Source organism: Macrosteles quadrilineatus, unplaced genomic scaffold (genome assembly GCF_028750875.1).
Source record: "Macrosteles quadrilineatus isolate MER2022 unplaced genomic scaffold, UCM_ALF_1.0 Scaffold_1__1_contigs__length_201487025, whole genome shotgun sequence".
NCBI classification, from domain to species: domain Eukaryota; kingdom Metazoa; phylum Arthropoda; class Insecta; order Hemiptera; family Cicadellidae; genus Macrosteles; species Macrosteles quadrilineatus.
This window is the reverse complement of record NW_026542594.1, coordinates 172,886,520-172,905,371: the sequence shown is the minus strand read 5'-3', so window position 1 is coordinate 172,905,371 and position 18,852 is coordinate 172,886,520. Positions and strand designations below refer to the sequence as shown.

The 18,852-nt window shown below is 35.3% G+C and overlaps 2 protein-coding genes across 3 annotated transcripts in view; one reads left to right on the top strand and one right to left on the bottom strand.

Moving 5' to 3' along the window:
* Positions 1-18,852, top strand: part of LOC128990098 (zinc finger protein 665-like) — a 37,426-nt gene that overhangs the window by 5,583 nt on the left and 12,991 nt on the right. The window contains exon 1 of one of the 2 annotated variants that reach the window (XM_054412351.1): positions 17,747-18,139. The exons of the other annotated variant lie outside the window; for it this stretch is intronic. The gene's annotated coding sequence lies outside the window, so the exon portion shown is untranslated. Of the gene's footprint in view, positions 1-17,746; positions 18,140-18,852 lie in introns of those variants that run through there. 2 annotated transcript variants of the gene reach the window in all.
* Positions 3,045-4,748, bottom strand: LOC129002638 (uncharacterized protein K02A2.6-like). Its single transcript, XM_054430591.1, has one exon. The coding sequence runs from the start codon at positions 4,746-4,748 to the stop codon at positions 3,045-3,047; it is 1,704 nt and encodes a 567-aa protein (XP_054286566.1).

Genomic DNA, 18,852 nt, shown 5'->3' with positions numbered 1-18,852 from the left:
CTTCAAAATACGCTTTTAATTTGTTTTCTAGCGTTTACCGTTTCTTAGAAAAAGTTAGTTTACATAATTAACAACAAAAACTTTTTGGGTGAAAGAAAAATTCTGAAAAGCTACAAATTAATTTATTATGTATCTATATCGTATTCAAGTTTGATACAGTTCTGGTGTTTGGTTTACATTGTACACATTTTTAAAGTCATAAGATAGTTTCTGAAATACAACTCTCCTTTATATTTTGACTGTCATAAATTATTGTGAAAGAGCTAAAAAATATTAATTTTAAAAGAATACAAAAAATAAAACAAAGAACATTTATATGTACTCCGTATATTTCTAATCAGTTTAGTAACTTTTCTGTATAGCTCCAACCTTGAGTATCTAAACTGTATTACATGTGAGGTTGTAGGCAGAAGCTACCCGAATGACATAACACGGCGGGTAGTTTACAGGGCGGGTAGTCCCTATATAAAAATTTAAATTACAACCAAACTACACCAGCTAAAAATTTAAAAAAATATCATCCAAACAATTAAACTTTTTAGCTACAAAATCCACCATTTTTTAACTTACCTGACCAATGTTAACCTTATGAGTATTCTTATTTAACGGGAATTAAAGAATTTAGCCAGCTGTTTCAACTAAAAGAGTTGGTTCTATAATATATGCAAAAGCATTAAAATTTTTTAAGATTTACCAACAGGGTGCTGCACTATTATTTATGAAAACAGCTAATTTGAACTAAGCAGCAAGAAGAAACTGTGATACACAATGAGAACTGTCAAAGTAGGATTGTTTACAGTTATGTTTATGTTTTTAATTTCATGAATAATTTATGATATTTTGCAAATTTTTAATAATCTATCTTTCTCTATTGGGTAGGTGAAGTAGTAGAACATTATGGCTATGGTAGATTTGTAATACTATCGCATACCGTAAATTTGAGGAAGCAAATTTTCTTAAACCGTGTTTTCTTACATCGCAAACGCAAAGATCGGGTTAACTGCAATAAGCATTTTATACTTATTTGCCAACCCCGTACAAAGGACGGGTACTCTGCTAGTACATATATATATATATATTATGCGATTTTGATGAAATTTGGTACAAACGTGTAAACTTATTTTAATTCTATCGAGTTCGCGAACCAGCATAATCAGACTATGAGAAAGGGGGTTTTCGGGTTTTATGCGGTAAAAATAGATTTATCCCATTTTTGACCCTAAAATTGTGCTATTCCCTACCTGTACGGGTATGGAAACGTAAATTAGTGTCATTTCGTCCCCAACACTAAGTAGTTAAACACATAAATATTTTAAACACTAACTTTGTTCCACCCTGTATTAAAATGGTCGACACTAGCAAAATCTTTTTTCTAATTACTAAAATTTGTAGACAACATTTTTATCTTAATTTAAAATTCTCCTTGCTTTGCTAACTTTTATGGAATCAGACCTAAATATAATTATAATTATTAAAGAAATTATACTTCTCTGGAATTTTAAAACTTTTTGACGAATGCTCTTAAATAAGATTCTTGTTTGTTACAAGTTTTATAATAAACTAGCAGTTTCCCGGCCCGCGTTGCTGCGCTTAACAATTATTATCGTAAATATTTGTTCTTTACGATGAATAATGAAAGTGTGTACCAAAAATAAAAATAGAATATTTTACTTAATTGCCAGTTAATAAACTATGTTTTTTGTTTTTTCTATAAGTTTTTAGGCGTACCTACTACGCGTAATTTTAGGCGTGAGCACCCAAAATACAGCTGTCCGTGTGAAAAGCATGCATTTTCTAAATTTAAACCGACGATAGTCAGGGATTGCCCTAGTGCCTTATAATGGTGGTGGCAAGACAAAAAAAAAAAAAATTGTAGCTGCTTAAATTCAGAGGGTAATTTGTGCAAAGTTCCACATTTCTTCAAAAAGTTACTAAATTCAGAAGAGGTGAACTGACGACCATTATCAGAGACTATAACACTTGGTAGTCCAAATGTGGTGAATATTTTACGCAGCTCTCTGATTGTCCATGAAGATGTAATACTCTTCGTAGGTATGACTTCAACCCATTTGCTGAATGCGTCTACTACTAACAAAAAGTAGTTTCCGTTGGTTGGCCCAGCAAAATCTATGTGGATTCTCTCCCATGGCTCACTTGCTGGTTCCCAGGGATGGTTAATTTCTTTCTTCGGTAAATTTTGTTTTTCCCTGCACTGTCTGCATTTTGAAATGTTATCTTCTATATCTTTGTCCAAACCTTTCCAGTAGCAAAAACTTTGTGCTAAGGCTTTGGTTTTTACCATACCCAGATGACCAAAATGTAGTTCTTCGAGGACATGTTTTTGTAAAGGACTAGGAATCATCACCCTCCAACCTTTCATGATACAACCATCATGTAGACACAGCTCACCGTTATGATAACCATAGTGCTCCAGCGATTTTCCAGTTTCCAAAGCTAGTAGCAAGTGTTGCATGTTTTCATCTTTTTTCGTTTCTTGAGCAATTAGGTTATGGTTTAGGTTGATCGTTGCAATTTGGTTCATATAGAAAACATCAGTCTGGTCCATGCTGGCATTTGAATGTTTTTCAATTGGGAATCTTGAAAGGAAGTCTGCATTTCCATGATCATTTGTTCGTCTAAACTCTATTTTGTAGTCAAAACCTGATAAGAAGTGTGAATAGTTAAAAAGTCGTGTAGCTGACATAGAAGGTAGGTTTTTATCAGGATTGAATATTGTAACTAACGGCTTGTGATCCTTTACTAGGATGAATTTACGTCCATAGCAATATTGGAAGAACTTTTTTAGTCCCCAATAAATTCCAGTAGCCTCTTTGTCAATTTGGCTATATTTCTCTTCCGGTTTTGTCAGTGTTCTTGAAGCGAAGGCTATAGGTCTTTCACTTCCATCTGGAAATCTATGTGACAGTACTGCTCCAAGCCCCACCGGAGATGCGTCTGTTGCCAATACCAAAGGTAAGACTGGATCAAAATGAGTAAGGACAATTTCATTTGTAATGATCTCCTTAACCTTCTGAAAGCTTTGTTCACATTGATCTGTCCACTTGTATTTCTTCTCCTTTTTTAGTAGTCCATGTAACGGATTGAGAATCGTTTGCCAGGTTCTCGATAAATCTGTTATAATAGTTGACAAGACCTAAGAAGGTTCGCAGTTCACTAACATTCTGGGGTCTTCTTGCTTGTCTGATAGCCTTAACTTTATCTTCTGATTTGTGGATTCCGTGGGCATCTATAGTGTGACCTAAGTACTCAATTTGTTTGTGTAGAAACTTGCATTTATCTCTATTTAACCTTAGTCCATTCATTTTTATTCTTTGAAGTACCATTTCCAACCGAGTGAGCAACTCTTCTTCTGATTTTCCTTGGATGATTATGTCATCGAAGAAGCATTGAGTGCCTTCTATACCCGATAAGACCTTGTCCATGATTCTTTGCCAAATTCCAGGAGCTACTTTAACTCCGAACATGAGTCGATTAACTCTGAACTGTCCCTTATGTGTACTAAGGGTTTGGATGTCAGCACTTGCTTCATCCATTTGTAGGTGTAAGTAAGCCTTCTTTAAGTCCAGAGTACAGAAAATCTTGCCACCGCTCATATTTGCGAAAATATCTTCAATTCTCGGAATTGGATAGTGTTCGTCTTGAATTTGTCTGTTCACCGTAACCTTATAATCGGCACATATTCTAATTTCACCATTGGGTTTCATTTCTTGTACTATGGGTGTTCCCCATTCAGAATTGTCCGTCTTTGTTATTATTCCTGCAGTTTCTAAGCGCTCTAGTTCCTCTTTTACCTTTTGTTTCAAGGAATAAGGTATTGGCCTTGCTTTCATAAATATTGGTCGAGCTTCAGGTGTCAGTTGTAAGTGGCATAGTTGATCAGGTATTTTTCCTATATCTGGCTCGAAAACATCCGTGTATTTGTTTAGAAGTTCATCTAAACGTCCTCCAGTTTCTTGTTTGATTGCTTTTACTTCTTTCCAGTCCAACTCTACTTCCCGTAGCCAGTCTCGACCAAAAATAGGATCCGAGTGACCGTCTACAATATAGAGTTTACCCGTAAAACTCTGGCTTTTGTATGAACATTGAACAAACACAACACCTTTGGGCTTGAATAATTCTCCTGTATATGTTTTAAGTCGTAGCTGTGTATTAAAAAGTCTTCTATTCGTATTAAGTTTCTTGAACATATTATATGGTAACGTGCTGATGGCTGAACCTGTATCCAGCTCCATCTGGACTGGATTCCCCTCTAGCAAAATATCAATAAGTATTTTATCACTACTGCTATTGTTCAATTTGTAAATTTCATGTGTTTCTTCTTGACAACTATAGTTTCCATCTTCTTCAGTCTGATGAACTTTTGTTTCCTTTGCTTGCATACAGACACTGGCTATGTGACCCTGTTTTGTGCATTTGTGACACGTTTCAGAAGCAAACTTGCAGTTGTTGGCTCTATGGTCCCGTGAGCCGCAGCGGTAGCATCTTCCTCTCAATTTGTCAAAGGGTGAAGGCTGAGCTTTCTTAGGTATATAGTTCGATTTTTTGTTTCCAATCTTGTGAACAGTATTGTTTGTAAAATCTGTTGATGTTTTGACCAGAGAACTTTCATCTTTGGATAGTTCCATTGCTGTTGCCAATTTAACAACGTCATAAAATGATTTAGTTGTTTTTTCTTGTAGTATCCTTGCTCTAACATCAGCATCCTTAATTCCTCTGATGAACTGCATGCGTAAAAGTGTGTTGGCTATGGTTTTCCCCCAACTCTCACAGGGTCAATCCATTTCAAGTGGTCCAGAAATAAATTAATTGGTTGCTTCAAGATTTTTAATTTTTTTTATATTTTAATCCTTAAAAGTACATATCATTAGAAGTACAAAAATACAATTATTTTATTTTTATTTAATTTTTCTACTGTATGGCGGCCATTTTTTTGTTAGTCGAATGCCCGTTTTCAGCGATTTCAGAGCTCTACGTTAAATTAAATATCTCTGGTTCTACTAATCCTAGAACATTAAAATAAAAACCAATCTCTTCAGAAAGATCTAAACTTTAATATGGTAGTATAGTTATGCACTTAAAACTAAATATATAGGTCTAATTACCTGTTTAAAGTTTAACGCAACGATGTTACGAAAACAGATTTTTAACAATTTATTTTTACATAAAGGCAATTGACTATGTGTTTGTTATTTTTTTATCTGATAGTTATAGGTGTGTACTCCAAATTCTCAAAGTTTCAAGTTGTGGACTTGCATAGGGTATTAAATACAAAATTTCAAAATCTTAAAATTTTCAAAATTTCAAAGTTTGACGCTTAATATCTCTGTTGGGCATGAAAATAAAAATTTCAAATTTGGCTCAGATATAGTACTAAGTAAGAGTATTATCCTGTAATAATTATATTTTGTGGACTCAACTGGTTTTAAAGTTATGAAACATTGAAAAGGACTCAAATTAGCATTATACGCGTATAGCGTATGAAGCATATGATATTATAATACACTATCAATTTATTTTTTATTTATTAATAATGTTATATTTTAATAATATATTTTAAGCATTTTGATGTTTTAAAACACTCTACTTTGCTGTCTGCCACAGGTACAAATCTGTGAAATGATTGTGTTCAGGGAATTGGTCTAGACGTCCTTCAATATTGAAGTTCTAATTCATCTTTTGCTACTTCTTCATTGTCTACATAAAGGAATTGAATACCTTAAAGGTGTATTTAACAAAAGTTAAACATATCCTTAGCATTCAAAATTTGGTTGTCAATAGTATATTGTAGACTCTATTAGTGACTTCGCTCTTTGTAGTGCCTACACCATCGGAAAATATTGACTCCACTTTAAATTTATAGAAATGGTTTTTAAATTAATATTGTTTTGGTTTTAAACCCTATGTGATTTATTTTCTTTTAATTCATTTATGTTCATAAATTTAAATTAGTAATTGTACACAAGTCAGCCATGTTATCTTATGGGACGTCTGGCGCTAAACAACACTACTTGTGACGTTGCAAATTCTACCAGGCCACGGCCTGGATTTATAGGTGGCCGTGGCTATACAGTATCATAAAACAATTTTTTTACTGACATATTCAGTCACAGGTACTAAAATACCAGATGCGAGGCATTTTTTTATACACTACTGCGCACGGAAAAAATGCCTGCAATGGTGTAGGAGGCACTACAAAGAGCGAGGTCACTAATAGTCTACAATGTACCATTGACAACCAAATTTTGAATGCTAAGGATATGTTTAACTTTTGTTAAAAAACCTTAAAGGTATTCAATACTTTTATGTAGACAGTGAAGAAGTAGCAAAAAAAGAATTAGAACTTGAATTTAGAACAATTTTGATTCAAAGGACGTCTACCAATTCCCTGAACACAATCCTTTCACAGATTTTTACCTGTGGCAGACAGCAAAGTAGAGTGTTTTAAAACATCAAAATGCTTAAAATCTATTATTAAAATATAAAATTAATAAAATACATTGATAGTGTATTATAATATCATATTATGCTTCCTACGCTATACGCGTATAATGCTTATTTGAGTACCGGTACTTTACAATGTTTCATAACTTTAAAACCAGTTGAGTCCACAAAATATAATTATTACAGGATAATACTCTTACTTATTACTATATCTGAGCCAAATTTGAAATTTTTATTTTCATGCCCAACAGAGATATTAAGCGTCAAACTTTTGAAATTTTGAAAATTTTAAGATTTTGAAATTTTGTATTTAATACCCTATGCAAGTCCACAACTTGAAACTTTGAGAATTTGGAGTACACACCTATAACTATCAGATAAAAAAATAACAAACACATAGTCAATTGCCTTTATGTAAAAATAAATTGTTAAAAATCTGTTTTCGTAACATCGTTGCGTTAAACTTTAAACAGGTAATTAGACCTATATATTTAGTTTTAAGTGCATAACTATACTACCATATTAAAGTTTAGATCTTTCTGAAGAGATTGGTTTTTATTTTAATGTTCTAGGATTAGTAGAACCAGAGATATTTAATTTAACGTAGAGCTCTGAAATCGCTGAAAACGGGCATTCGACTAACAAAAAAATGGCCGCCATACAGTAGAAAAATTAAATAAAAATAAAATAATTGTATTTTTGTACTTCTAATGATATGTACTTTTAAGGATAAAAATATGAAAAAAATTAAAAATCTTGAAGCAACCAATTAATTTATTTCTGGACCACTTGATATGGATTGACCCGTGTGAAAAATCGCAATCTGTGGTTAATTTTTGGAGTTCAGCAGAATACATTTTCACAGATTCTGATGGGTCCTGTACTCTTGATAAAAATCTATGCTGCATTGCCCATGTACTCGGCAGAGGGTCAACATAATCTGATAGTAACTTTACCAGATCTGAGTAGGTCTTATCCAGCGGGTCCTCAGGCGCACACAAATCATACAATTTCTGATGTAGGGTAGGAGACAGGGCATGAAGAAAAGAAGGGTGTAAACCTTGTCCCTGGGCTGTAGTCCATGTCCATGTAAAAGCATAAAAATCTCTAAGCGCCTGATGAAGTTTTTGAACGTTTTGTCGTCTTGAAAAGGGGTGAATGATATAGCTGAAGTAAGAGAACGGTACATATGATTACTTCTGTTGGTCATCGTACTACCTTGTTGCAGATCTTTTTCTAGTTCTATTTGTGTTTTTCTAATTTGTAACTGATATTTTACTTTGTAATATCGTTCTTCCATGTCAACTCTGTATCTAACTTCTTCATCAACATCTTCTTCCTTTGAATTCAATTCTATTTTCAGTTGAACAGCTTCAAACCTTTTCCAGTTTTCTTCTAATAAATCCATTCTGTTTTGTAAGACTTCTGTTGGTATGGTGGATACATCATCTAAGAGTCTGTCTGCCCTTGTAATCTGGCCCTTAACAATAGCCCGTACTTTCTTCAAATCTACTAGTGAATCAATGTTCTGTAAAATTTCCATTCTGTAGTTGACTAGTTAAGATATGAACAATTTAGATTGGTGATTAGATAATAAAAGGTAAAAAATTGAAGGTAATAAAGTGTAGTTTCTTTTTTTATCCTCGTCGCCAATTAATAAATACAAGCACTTGCAACTTGCATAACTGTTTATTCATAACTGGGAAGTAAATATTATTGTATGAACAATGTAAATAAATAATTAACATATGGATTAATATAAGAAGTACAGAAGCAAAATATATAACATGAATAATACACTTTTACTGAATACATTGAATCGGGAAAATGCAATTATGTTTTAAAAAAAGTTTAAACAAATCTTGGTAATGTTTGCAATAAAATTTGATTACCAATTATGTTCAAAAATAAGACATACTTTATCAGGTTTGCAGTTTTATCCAAACGTTCAAATTATTTAATAAAACGACTGCTCTTTTCAAAGATTTATGAATATCTTTTATGTATCTGTGATTTGTATAAAAAATTAATTTGGAGCAACAACTGGCTATTATAAGAGCCGAGATGCCTTCATACGTAAACAGTAATAAACGTAAATATAAAATGGCAAACATGCAATAACATTTTATGACACCAAGATCTTTTAAATCGGTCCACAATTGGGGCTACAAACAGCAGGCCTAAAAACGAAACCCCTAATAACATTTGCGCGCACCAGACGGGTAGAGCGCAGCCCTAAGCATGAGAAAACAGGTTATAATTTAAAAAAATATTTTGTTGTAATACAACGTTTTGTAAACTTAACTATAGAATTTATCTTTTACCTCAGCAAATTGAAGCAATTTATTGTAAATTCCGATATGACAAATATTAAGACATTATGAGATGAAAGGTATTTCTTTAACAAATGTTAAATCATAAACATAATAATATAAACATATAATTTAAAACATACAAAATAAAATTTGGATACTTAAATCGGATGACCTATGTTTTATATGAATTTTATGGAGGAACAAAAATTGTACTAATTTTATACAATACAAATTCTTAGACAAACCTAACAGCGTTTGATGGAACCATTTTTATTTTGATATTCAGCTGAAATAAAAGGATTCAAAATTGCTAAAATAAATATAAAACATTTACGCAATAAGATTCGATTGCAATTTAAATTTTAATGAATATGTTAAGCTATTAGTTATAGTTTTACTTAGTAGGAATTAATTAAAATGTCTCAACAGTTACTTTTTACGATGTTTTGCATGTTTTCGGTAATCAGTAATAAAAAAATTTTAAAAATATCATGTTGAGGGTAATGAAATTGTTTGGAATTTAATGGCAAATCCGAATATAACATTCTTTTTTCTAACAAAAAACAATAAACGAGCAAATGAGATAATCCCGACATGATGTCACCTTAACTCTGCCCCCTAGCAGGGTTAAGTTGAAGTCCAAAACCATTGTTATTTACGCCCGAGATTATCCAGTTTGCGCTAGACCATGACTCGTGAACCCGACATTTGGCCCGGGGTTTTCTCTAATTGAACCCGTGAAGCCGACTTTTTGCGCTTGGGTTTATCCCTGGCATAATTGGGTGAAGTTTATCTGTCTGCGCCCGAGCGCGGGTAACCTCGTACTCGTGAAGCCGATTTCTAAGCCGCGGCGCAAAAAATCGGCTATAACTGGATTTTGCGCTCGAACTAAGGATAACCCGTGACTCGTGAACCGCCTCTAAAAGGCCGTCACTAAGATGTGTGATCGTTACTTACGTTGGTGGCAACGCCATTATAATTGCAATCACGTTATATGCGTCTTACACAATCGTGGCAACATCAGCGATAATCTCCTGCGATTATCTCAGCTTTCATGACTCTTTGTGATTGCGGCCATATCTTAATCGCGGCGAGATTCGTGATGATTGTCCCTATCCCAGCAACAGCCATTGCAATGTTTGTACAAACCCATTTGCACCAACAGCCATTGTTGGTGGGTCCTGTATTCGTGATTGTTTGCTGTGGTCATGATTTTCCACTTCTTAAAACGAGAGAGGCCATTCGGTAAGCGTCTAGTAAATCTTTGAAGTTATTAAGAAAAACCATAGTCCGAGGGGATCCTACGGGTTTAGTAGTTTAGTGCTTTTGTTTAGTGTATGTCATTTTAGTGTAATAAAATCTTGACAACTTACGCTATATGTCGTTTTGTGCTGTTTTTGTTAAATATATGTAAAAAGAATCTTGTCAATTTATTTGTAACTATTTATTTTCCATTAAGGCTACTTAAATGAGAGATTTTCAATTATATAAAACATAAGTAGGAGCTGCAAAAAAGTTTCCGTCGTGATTATCTGTATGGATAACACCATTAAACAGATTATTATTCTAACAAATCTGTAGGGATGAAAATTAGCCTTAAAATTCGTGTAACTGAGCAGTCAGACATTTTCGGCAAGCCTCTTGTTTTCGGGCGGGCCTATGCGAGGGACTGTTTTCCACAGCAGTACGAACTCTGTCGATCTGACTTTGGTCGGCCTTTCAGCTTCCTTTTCAACGCAGAAGCCGTTGTTCTAAAGTTAGTAACCCACCGCATTATTGTTATACACAACGGAACTTCTCCATGTCGCCTTACGTGCCCTACCTACCGTGTACTCTGTTACTGAGGGATGAGTATAGTTGGTAGCTAAAGTGTTAATTGATAGAACGCACAAAACTGCTTATGCTGCTGAGCTGCAATGAATGAATTCAATACTTTTTAAAAACAACTCCATAACAACTTCACGTAGCTCAGGTGACCACTGCTCTGTGACTAGAAAAAATGGCATTGTGTAGACTCGTGTGCTCCCGCTGTAATGGTAAAAATATTATGAGATCAGAAAGCAAGCGTTCAGACGATTTCAAATGTCCCGCGCAAGGTCATTAGTTCTCCGAGCGGCCACGTACTGCGCTAGCGTCGCGACCCCTATAAAAGCCGCACAGGACACGGGACCGTGGGACTTGAGTGCTGGGCGAATAGCTAGCAACATCTCCCTGGTAGGGCGAGGGCGGAATAGCCCGGTAAATACACCAGTGGTGGAATAACCCTGGTAGTGACGAATAGGCCTACTAGGTGTTAGGCCGAGGGCGGAATAGCTCTCGGACCCGCGTATATTGTGAGACGATAGGTCGAGGGCGGAATAGCCCGGTAAATAAACCAGTGGTGGAATAACCCTGGTAGCGACGAATACTAGGTGTTAGGCCGAGGGCGGAATAGCTCTCAGATCCGCGCATATACATCGCGAAACGGTAGGTTGAGGGCGGAATAGCCCAGTTATTAGCCGGTGGTAAAATAACTCTGGCATCGTCGAATAGTAGGTGTTAGGCCAGGGCAAAGTAGCTCGTGGACCCGCGACAATCGATTCGGTTAATTGTAAGTATAGTTGGTTTTAATTCCAAAAGTGAAACACGGTATATCCATTAAGTAGAAGTTTATTTTATTTTCGAAGTTAAGATTTTAGTTAATTACGACCAGTGTTTCACTCACGGAATTAACGCCAAGTAGTCCAAATTACTAATTTGTTTAAATTAAGGCCTAACCCGGGCAGTGATGAATGTGTCATTTACTGAAAGCTGATGCTTTAACGACCATATCTGAGCCCATATTTTAAAACTAAATATTATTATTATTACCACTAACCCTGGACTAACTCAATTAGATTAGCTATCCGAGGCCGACAGTACAATTTTGTCCCAGGACGAAATTGCACCGTCACAAATGGCGCTGCGAACAGGGACTTGGTAATTATATACTGTAGTTATCGATCGTTAATTTTTGCCATTTTTGGCTGGCGCCCGAACGATTTGTTTTTCAGTGAGAAAGAACGGTAAATATCAAAAATGTGAGTTTTACAATTGTTCTTAAACATTTGGTCTTATCTTCTCTGGCCCGTATACTACGTAGTTACTCCGGGTAGAACTATTGCGGATCCGGATAAGAGTGATAAAACTCTTAAGACTACATCGAGCACTGCGAGTACTGCTACTACAAGTTCTGGTGAAATATCGAAAACGACCAAATCGATCGAAACGACTAGTACTTCGACGATTACTACTACTACGAGTACTGGGGTGATATCAAAATCGACCAAACTGATCGAAACAACTGGTACTTCGACGATTACTGCTGCTACAAGTACTGGCGCGATATCTAAAATGACCACGAGCGAGGTTAATAAAATCAAAGAAATTTTAGGAATGCCAGAATATGTACCGTTCGAGGAATTGTGTAAATCAATTTCAAATTTAAAACGAAGATCGAATACTTACGATACTAACGAGCCAACACAGCCAATGCGAGGCACGGGCGGATTAACTTACAGCTCGTTGCCTATTATGAGTACGCAAACAGTTACGTCAAATAGGCCTACTGTTAGCAAAATGCGACATTTGGCGGACGAATATAATACTACGCCATCAGTTTGTAGTAGCTAAACTAACAGCTTGTAGTAGGACTAACTCAATTAGATTAGCTATCCGAGGCCGACAGTACAATTTTGTCCCAGGACGAAATTGCACCGTCACACCGCTATTTCTGCGTTCCGCCACCTCCGAACCCAAATCTGTCCCGCCACCTCCGAATTGTTAGTGAGTTAATAATTTTACCAAGATTACTAAATTTTTGATCTTATACCATATATTTTTTATTGAAGCCCCGTGGATGGAAGATTAATGAAAATTTTACCCGTGGGTTAGGTTAGGTTTGGTTAGGTTAGGACAGAAAGTCTTAACGCAGGTAGTAACCGAGGATTATAGGGGTCACTCTGAAATTCGGAGGTGGCGGGACACGGAGATAGCGGGAGGTAACCGTGTAGACTTTCCAACGAGCTTACTCCCACCACTTTCAGACAACCTGTCGCTGAACAGTGCTCTGCAGAAAATGGATCGGTTTTTTGCCACACCCTGTACTTTATAACACTATGGCTATATTCAATATTGAATACAACACTATATTGGATATAAAACGCTAAATAGTGTTATTATATATTCAATGCTAATTCGTAATGATTGTCATTCGAAAGTCTTTGGGAAACTACAAGAAAACATATGATTTGGTAAAATAAAACACGTTCAGCTAGCACGTGACGTCACTATGCACACATTTTGTAAAAAACGGCAATTGGCGGAGAGGGGGAACGTACCCTCCCTCGCCGTTACCTCCCCTACATGCACTAAAAATTTCGCGCAGGTCGTTTTCTAAACGGCCGACCTATAATACAGAACGTTGTGATTATTCGAACCTACAAAACAGTTGGTGAAAGTAAACATCTGCTTTTAAATTATATTTATTTGTAAACATTGTAGTTCAAAAAGTCTGACATCGTCCCACTTAAAACCCTTTGGGGCGGAGCCCTTTTGATGGATCTGCACCAAACTTCACACAAACCATCCTTGAAAGATGATTAATAATTCCTGAAAGTTTCATTACAATCTGTCGAGCAGCTTCAGAGTCCATAACATTCAAACATACATATATATATATATATATTAAATATTTAAGTAAATAAGTACAACTGAGCACCCTGAATATTATATTTTATAAAAAGATTAAGAAGTGACATGTTTCGGACATAAGTCCATTTTCAAACTTCAAAATACATTAAACACTTAACTGTAGTTTATATTGTTTGTTTGTAAATAAATATAATTTATATATACATATGATTTACTCTACTATTTACTCCAATTTTTTATATAATCTTTAAACTTATCTTTATTTTTACACGTTCTCATAGCACATAGTACATTTTTATTTTTTAAATCTTAAATTATTTCTTCAATTTCAAATTAGCTCAAAAAATATATATATAATTTTTAACAACTCGAGTCTACGCACAGACCACTGAGGTCCATGTAGACTCATTTCCATTATCTGTTACTGTACATTAGTTATTATTCAAGCCGGAGCAAACATTCAACTAGTATTTTAGTTTTTATTATTATAACTTTATAAATTTAATTTTACTAGAATTAATTACGTAATCATTTTACTCTATAACGCTTCAAGACTACATATATTTGTATTTTATTTTTGGAAAAATTGTAAATGTTTTATATATTGTGGAAACTGATTTGATTTATAGAATTAGACAGGATTTGGAAAAACATTTTTGCTACTGATTATTTAATTACTTAAATATTTAATATATCAGCAGCCCTATCACGTGAACACCTAAATTAAAAAAAAAAAATATATATATATATATATATACATACAAACTTCCTCTCTTATAGATATAGATTATCTAACCTATTAAAGTATAAACTACGAGGGCTATCCAGAAAGTAAAGAATGTTTCGTTATGTCGCCGCTAGGCGCGTGCCGATCTTGTACATTTTGCCAGCAACTCAGTCAGCGTCGAGCCGTGACAACGGGAGCATTCTCACACTGACCGTTTTTTCACAACTTCAACTTAAGATGAGCGCTGTGATTAAAAATACCGCCAGTTAAGAGGTGCGGTCAGTAATACGGTTTGTGTTGTACCGGTTGTTGTGTGACTTGCGATGGGTTCACCCCTTTCCAGTATTCTTGCAGAATTTTTCCGATACCACGTTGAAAATATGCATCTATGGAAAAACTGCACAAACAAGCTCAAAAGCAAAATAGTGTTTTATTACCGATATGTGGATGATATCCTAACATTTTATGAAAGTAATAGCAGGCAATTTTGACTTTTCAGCAACTACATGAACATCTTTCATTCTTATCTAAATTTCACCATTGAATTATGAGCCAACAGCATGACATAGACAGAAATCCCACAGCAACAGACACTACCATTCGTGAAACTTCCCACCACTCTTTAGCTCATAAACTGGGAGCTTACAATAGCTTTGTATGTAGATGATTGCTCTCACTCCCAATCAATGCCATAAACTTTGAAAATACGAAAAATAGCATCAATTATATAGCCGTTAATAATGGCTTTAATTCTAACATCATCGACTCATTAATTGGTGTAGGAAGAAAATTAATGAAAAAACTACAGATCCAAGGCCTAAAATAAAAACAAAATTAGACTCAGTTGCATATAGTGAAAAAAATCACCTCACTAAAAAAAAATTATCTAGCTAAACTGTAGGGTTTAGAACATCTAACAGAATTCAAAATCTTGTTAAACCTAGCAGAGCGCAACAAAAATGCTAAAAATCTGAGTGAAAAGTGTGGAGTGTACAAAAAACATGCAATGACTGTGATAAGTTTCATATTGGCCAGAAAATCTGACCATCAGGCCATTTATTAAGAGATTTAAAGAACACCTTCCCAAAAATAATTTAATACAATAATCTAATTCAAATTTCGCAGAGCCACTATTCAACAGTAATAACAATTATTTCAGCATGAATGAAAATGTAAAAACTTTGCATACTTAAAAAATGTGAGTAATCACAGCATTAGAGCAATATGAATTTTATAGAGCAGCACAAGGGCGGTCCTAGACATATATTTTGGGGGGGTCATCGGGGGCCCGGGGGGTATGGAATACCCCCCAGCAAAGGAGGGGGTCCGGGGAAAAATTTGGAAATAACGTTCTAAAACGAGTGGTTTTGAAGCTATTTTGAGGGCCTAGTTTAATGTGTTCAATCTTCCCAGTTTATTTAAAGGTCAAAGAAATGTCTAAAAATAAACTTGTACGAGGCATGTTTTTTAAGTAAGTACCGTTTTTAAATTTCTCCGTTCCAGCACTGCGATTGGAATTTTTTACCTTTGCGCTGTGTATGGGCATCTATTGGTAAGACCTAGCCGGAAATTTGAGAACAATCGGCCTTGTTTACATCCAGATTTAAGCATTCAAAATGGTGCCACCAATTGAGACTGCCGCCGACTGTGAAGTGCGCGCTGTAATTATTTTTTTAAGTTCTAAAGGTGTGAAAACAATTGATAATCATCGACAGATTAGTGAGGTTTATGGCGAGAACATTATGAGTGCCTTAATGGTACGCAAGTAGGTAAGGGCATTTAAATACGGCTCCCCCAACGTTCATGATGAGTACCGCACTGGGCGGCGTCATTACCATTAAAGTATTATATTGTCTGTGTCATTACTGTCCCCGTTGTCCGTACCCAGTGCGTTGCTCATCATGAACGTTGGTGGGGCTATCTTAAAATGCCCTTACCTACTTGAGTACTATTCTGTCACTCATAATGTTCTTGCCATACACTTCACTAATCTGTCGATGATATTCAATAGCTTTTACACCTTTAGCACTTAAAAATCTAATTACAGCGCGCACTTCACAGTCGGTGGCAGTCTCAATTGGTGGCTCCATTTTAAATGCTTGAAACCGGATGTAAACACGGCCGATTTTTCTCGAATTTCCGGCTAGGTCTTACCAATAGATGCACATACACAGCGCAAATGTCGAAAATTCCAATCGCAGTGCTGGAACGGAGAAATTTAAAAACGGTACATACTTAAAAAACATGCCTCGTACAATGTCATGTCTTTGCATTATTGAGGCTTGGGGTTTTAATATCTAAGGAATACCGCAACATTACAACACATTCAAGCATTATTGATTTACGAAAACACCCTTTCAACTCATGGTGGATGTATTTTTGTTTCCACCATGGTTTCAACTGGGTGCCAATGTGCATGCTAAACGGAAAATGTCCAAAATCAGACCAAGATTTCGAACCAGAGAACTTATTTGATCTAAGAAGTGTTTAAGAACTTTGACCCAAAACGACTGCATTATACCTGCCCCGTGCCCAGTAAGCAACAGTTAACCTACACAAAGTACATTACCGGTACCCGACTAACGTTGCCGTCGGCGTCCCACTGCTACCGCCTGGAGAATTGGTTCTCAGTGTTCTCATTTTTTCTACGCCAGTGCCAGTGGCATTTTACAAGGGGTCAACGTGAGAATAAAGTTTTTGTGCAACGATTTTGTGGTTGTGCTGGGAATTAAATCTGTCCCTTCCACATCTAAGTCTGAGACACTACATTTTGTTGTTGTGTTATGGCTAGCAACATGCCAATTGGGCTGTCGTATTCTTAAATATGATATCAGGTGCTCTAAATATGAATACTATTAATATTGAAAGTTTTGAAATTTGCTATGGCAATCATTGAATTACATTACTGTAATTACAAATTCCTAACGCTCAACTCAGATAAATTAATATTCAACTACCTTTCAAGCTTTGACTATTGATTCAACTTCTTTTCTTTATCCAATACCCAAACCCAATTCAAGTTTTCAATCATCTAGGTTAAAATGAATGATAAATGCCGAAAAATTAAATAAGAAGAAGAATGCGACCGAACGTCAAATGTCAGCAACGGACACTGCCGTTGCTGTATATGGCTGAAAGCGTCCGTCGTCTGCCGATCTTCCCTACTTTTCATAACGTACAAAAAACAGTCAGACTCGAACGATAAGTTTTAGGTTAGAGTTTGTAATTAGTCCTTTCATTCGCCACAAATGTAAAGACTACAATGAATTTCAATTTGGCAGAACGATTTGCAATAAAAATTATTAAAGTTCCCCTGGTATAATAGTTTATATATATAAAAAATATTTTGGGGGGTCATGACCCCCCTGACCCCCCCCCCCCTCTGGGACCGCCCTTGGGTTCTAATTAAGTAATGTTCAGTTCATATTTGAGGTGTTTGTATTGATAAGCGGGATTTTATTTTCAATGTGTAGCATTTTAACAGCAAATCCCCGTTTTGGATCATTATGATATTCTCTAGCATGTAGCAAATTATTGTAACATTTCAAATTTATTGTTTAGCCCATCTGAACGAATCAATTAAGGTTTTTAACAAGGTTTGACCTTTTTCAGAAGTGAAGACAGATGAGTTCAGACGTAAGGAAGTAGAATCTAATTTAATGACAAGAAAACTAATTGAGATAATCCCTGATATAATATTTTAAAGAATCACTTGAAATGCTATGTTTACAATTTGGCAAATTTATTTATTTCATCCTATACTATTGACTTATGGTAAAAACAACTTTTAACCTTCCCCGTAGCAGCAAACCTAAGCACTCGTTGAATCTAATGTTATTGAAATTGGGAATTAATATGCCTTATTTATGGAAATATTTTAGTAAAAATTAAAAATGTAATCAGACAAGTTGAAATTCCCTTAGTCTGCTGCGGCGGGGGTATTTAATATATAGGCTATGATATGGTAAGATTGTTATCTAGTTTTTACTTAGTCCCTAGTCAACTGTTACCTAGTCTTTCAAACACTTTGTTTAATTACCTCACTTTTGTTTCATATCCTATATAGTGCTGTGTTTTTCAAATGATTCTAGCTTATTTATTTTCTTGTTGTCTTTGTTATATTTAAGTTTAGTGAAGATTCCATGTTATAGACCATGTTATACTAGGCTATCTAGAATCTATGGTCCTTTTTGGCACTTTTTTTGTTAACGAGGTCTATTGTAACGTCTGTTATTTAATGACCAATAAAGATTTATTTATTTATTTATATGTATACTAGCTGTACCCGCAGGCTTTGCCCTGTTAAACTTTATAAGTGAGCTCGTTCGCATGGCTCAATCATGTCCTGGATGAAGTTCGTTCGCTACACTCACTTTTAGGTTGGAGCTCGTTCGCTGCGCTCACTTGCCTTCAGGTTAGCTCGTTCGTTACGCTAACTCGCCTCCGGGTTTAAGTTCGTTCGCTACGCTCACTTGAACCTTTTTGTTGCAAATTAGCTGTTGTCATAAATTTAAAAGTAATAATAGTGCTGCACCCTGTTGGTAATCCTTGTAACTTAAATGCTATTGAACATCATAGAACAGAACCAACTTGTTTAATTAAAACAGCTGTTAAGATTCATTAATTCAATTTCAATATGAGTACTCATAAGGTTAACATGAGAAACTCCAGAGCCAC

Coding starts and splice junctions, on each gene's coding strand:
- LOC129002638 (XM_054430591.1), bottom strand. CDS start 4,748: ATGCAGTTCATCAGAGGAATTAAGGATGCTGATGTTAGAGCAAGGATA.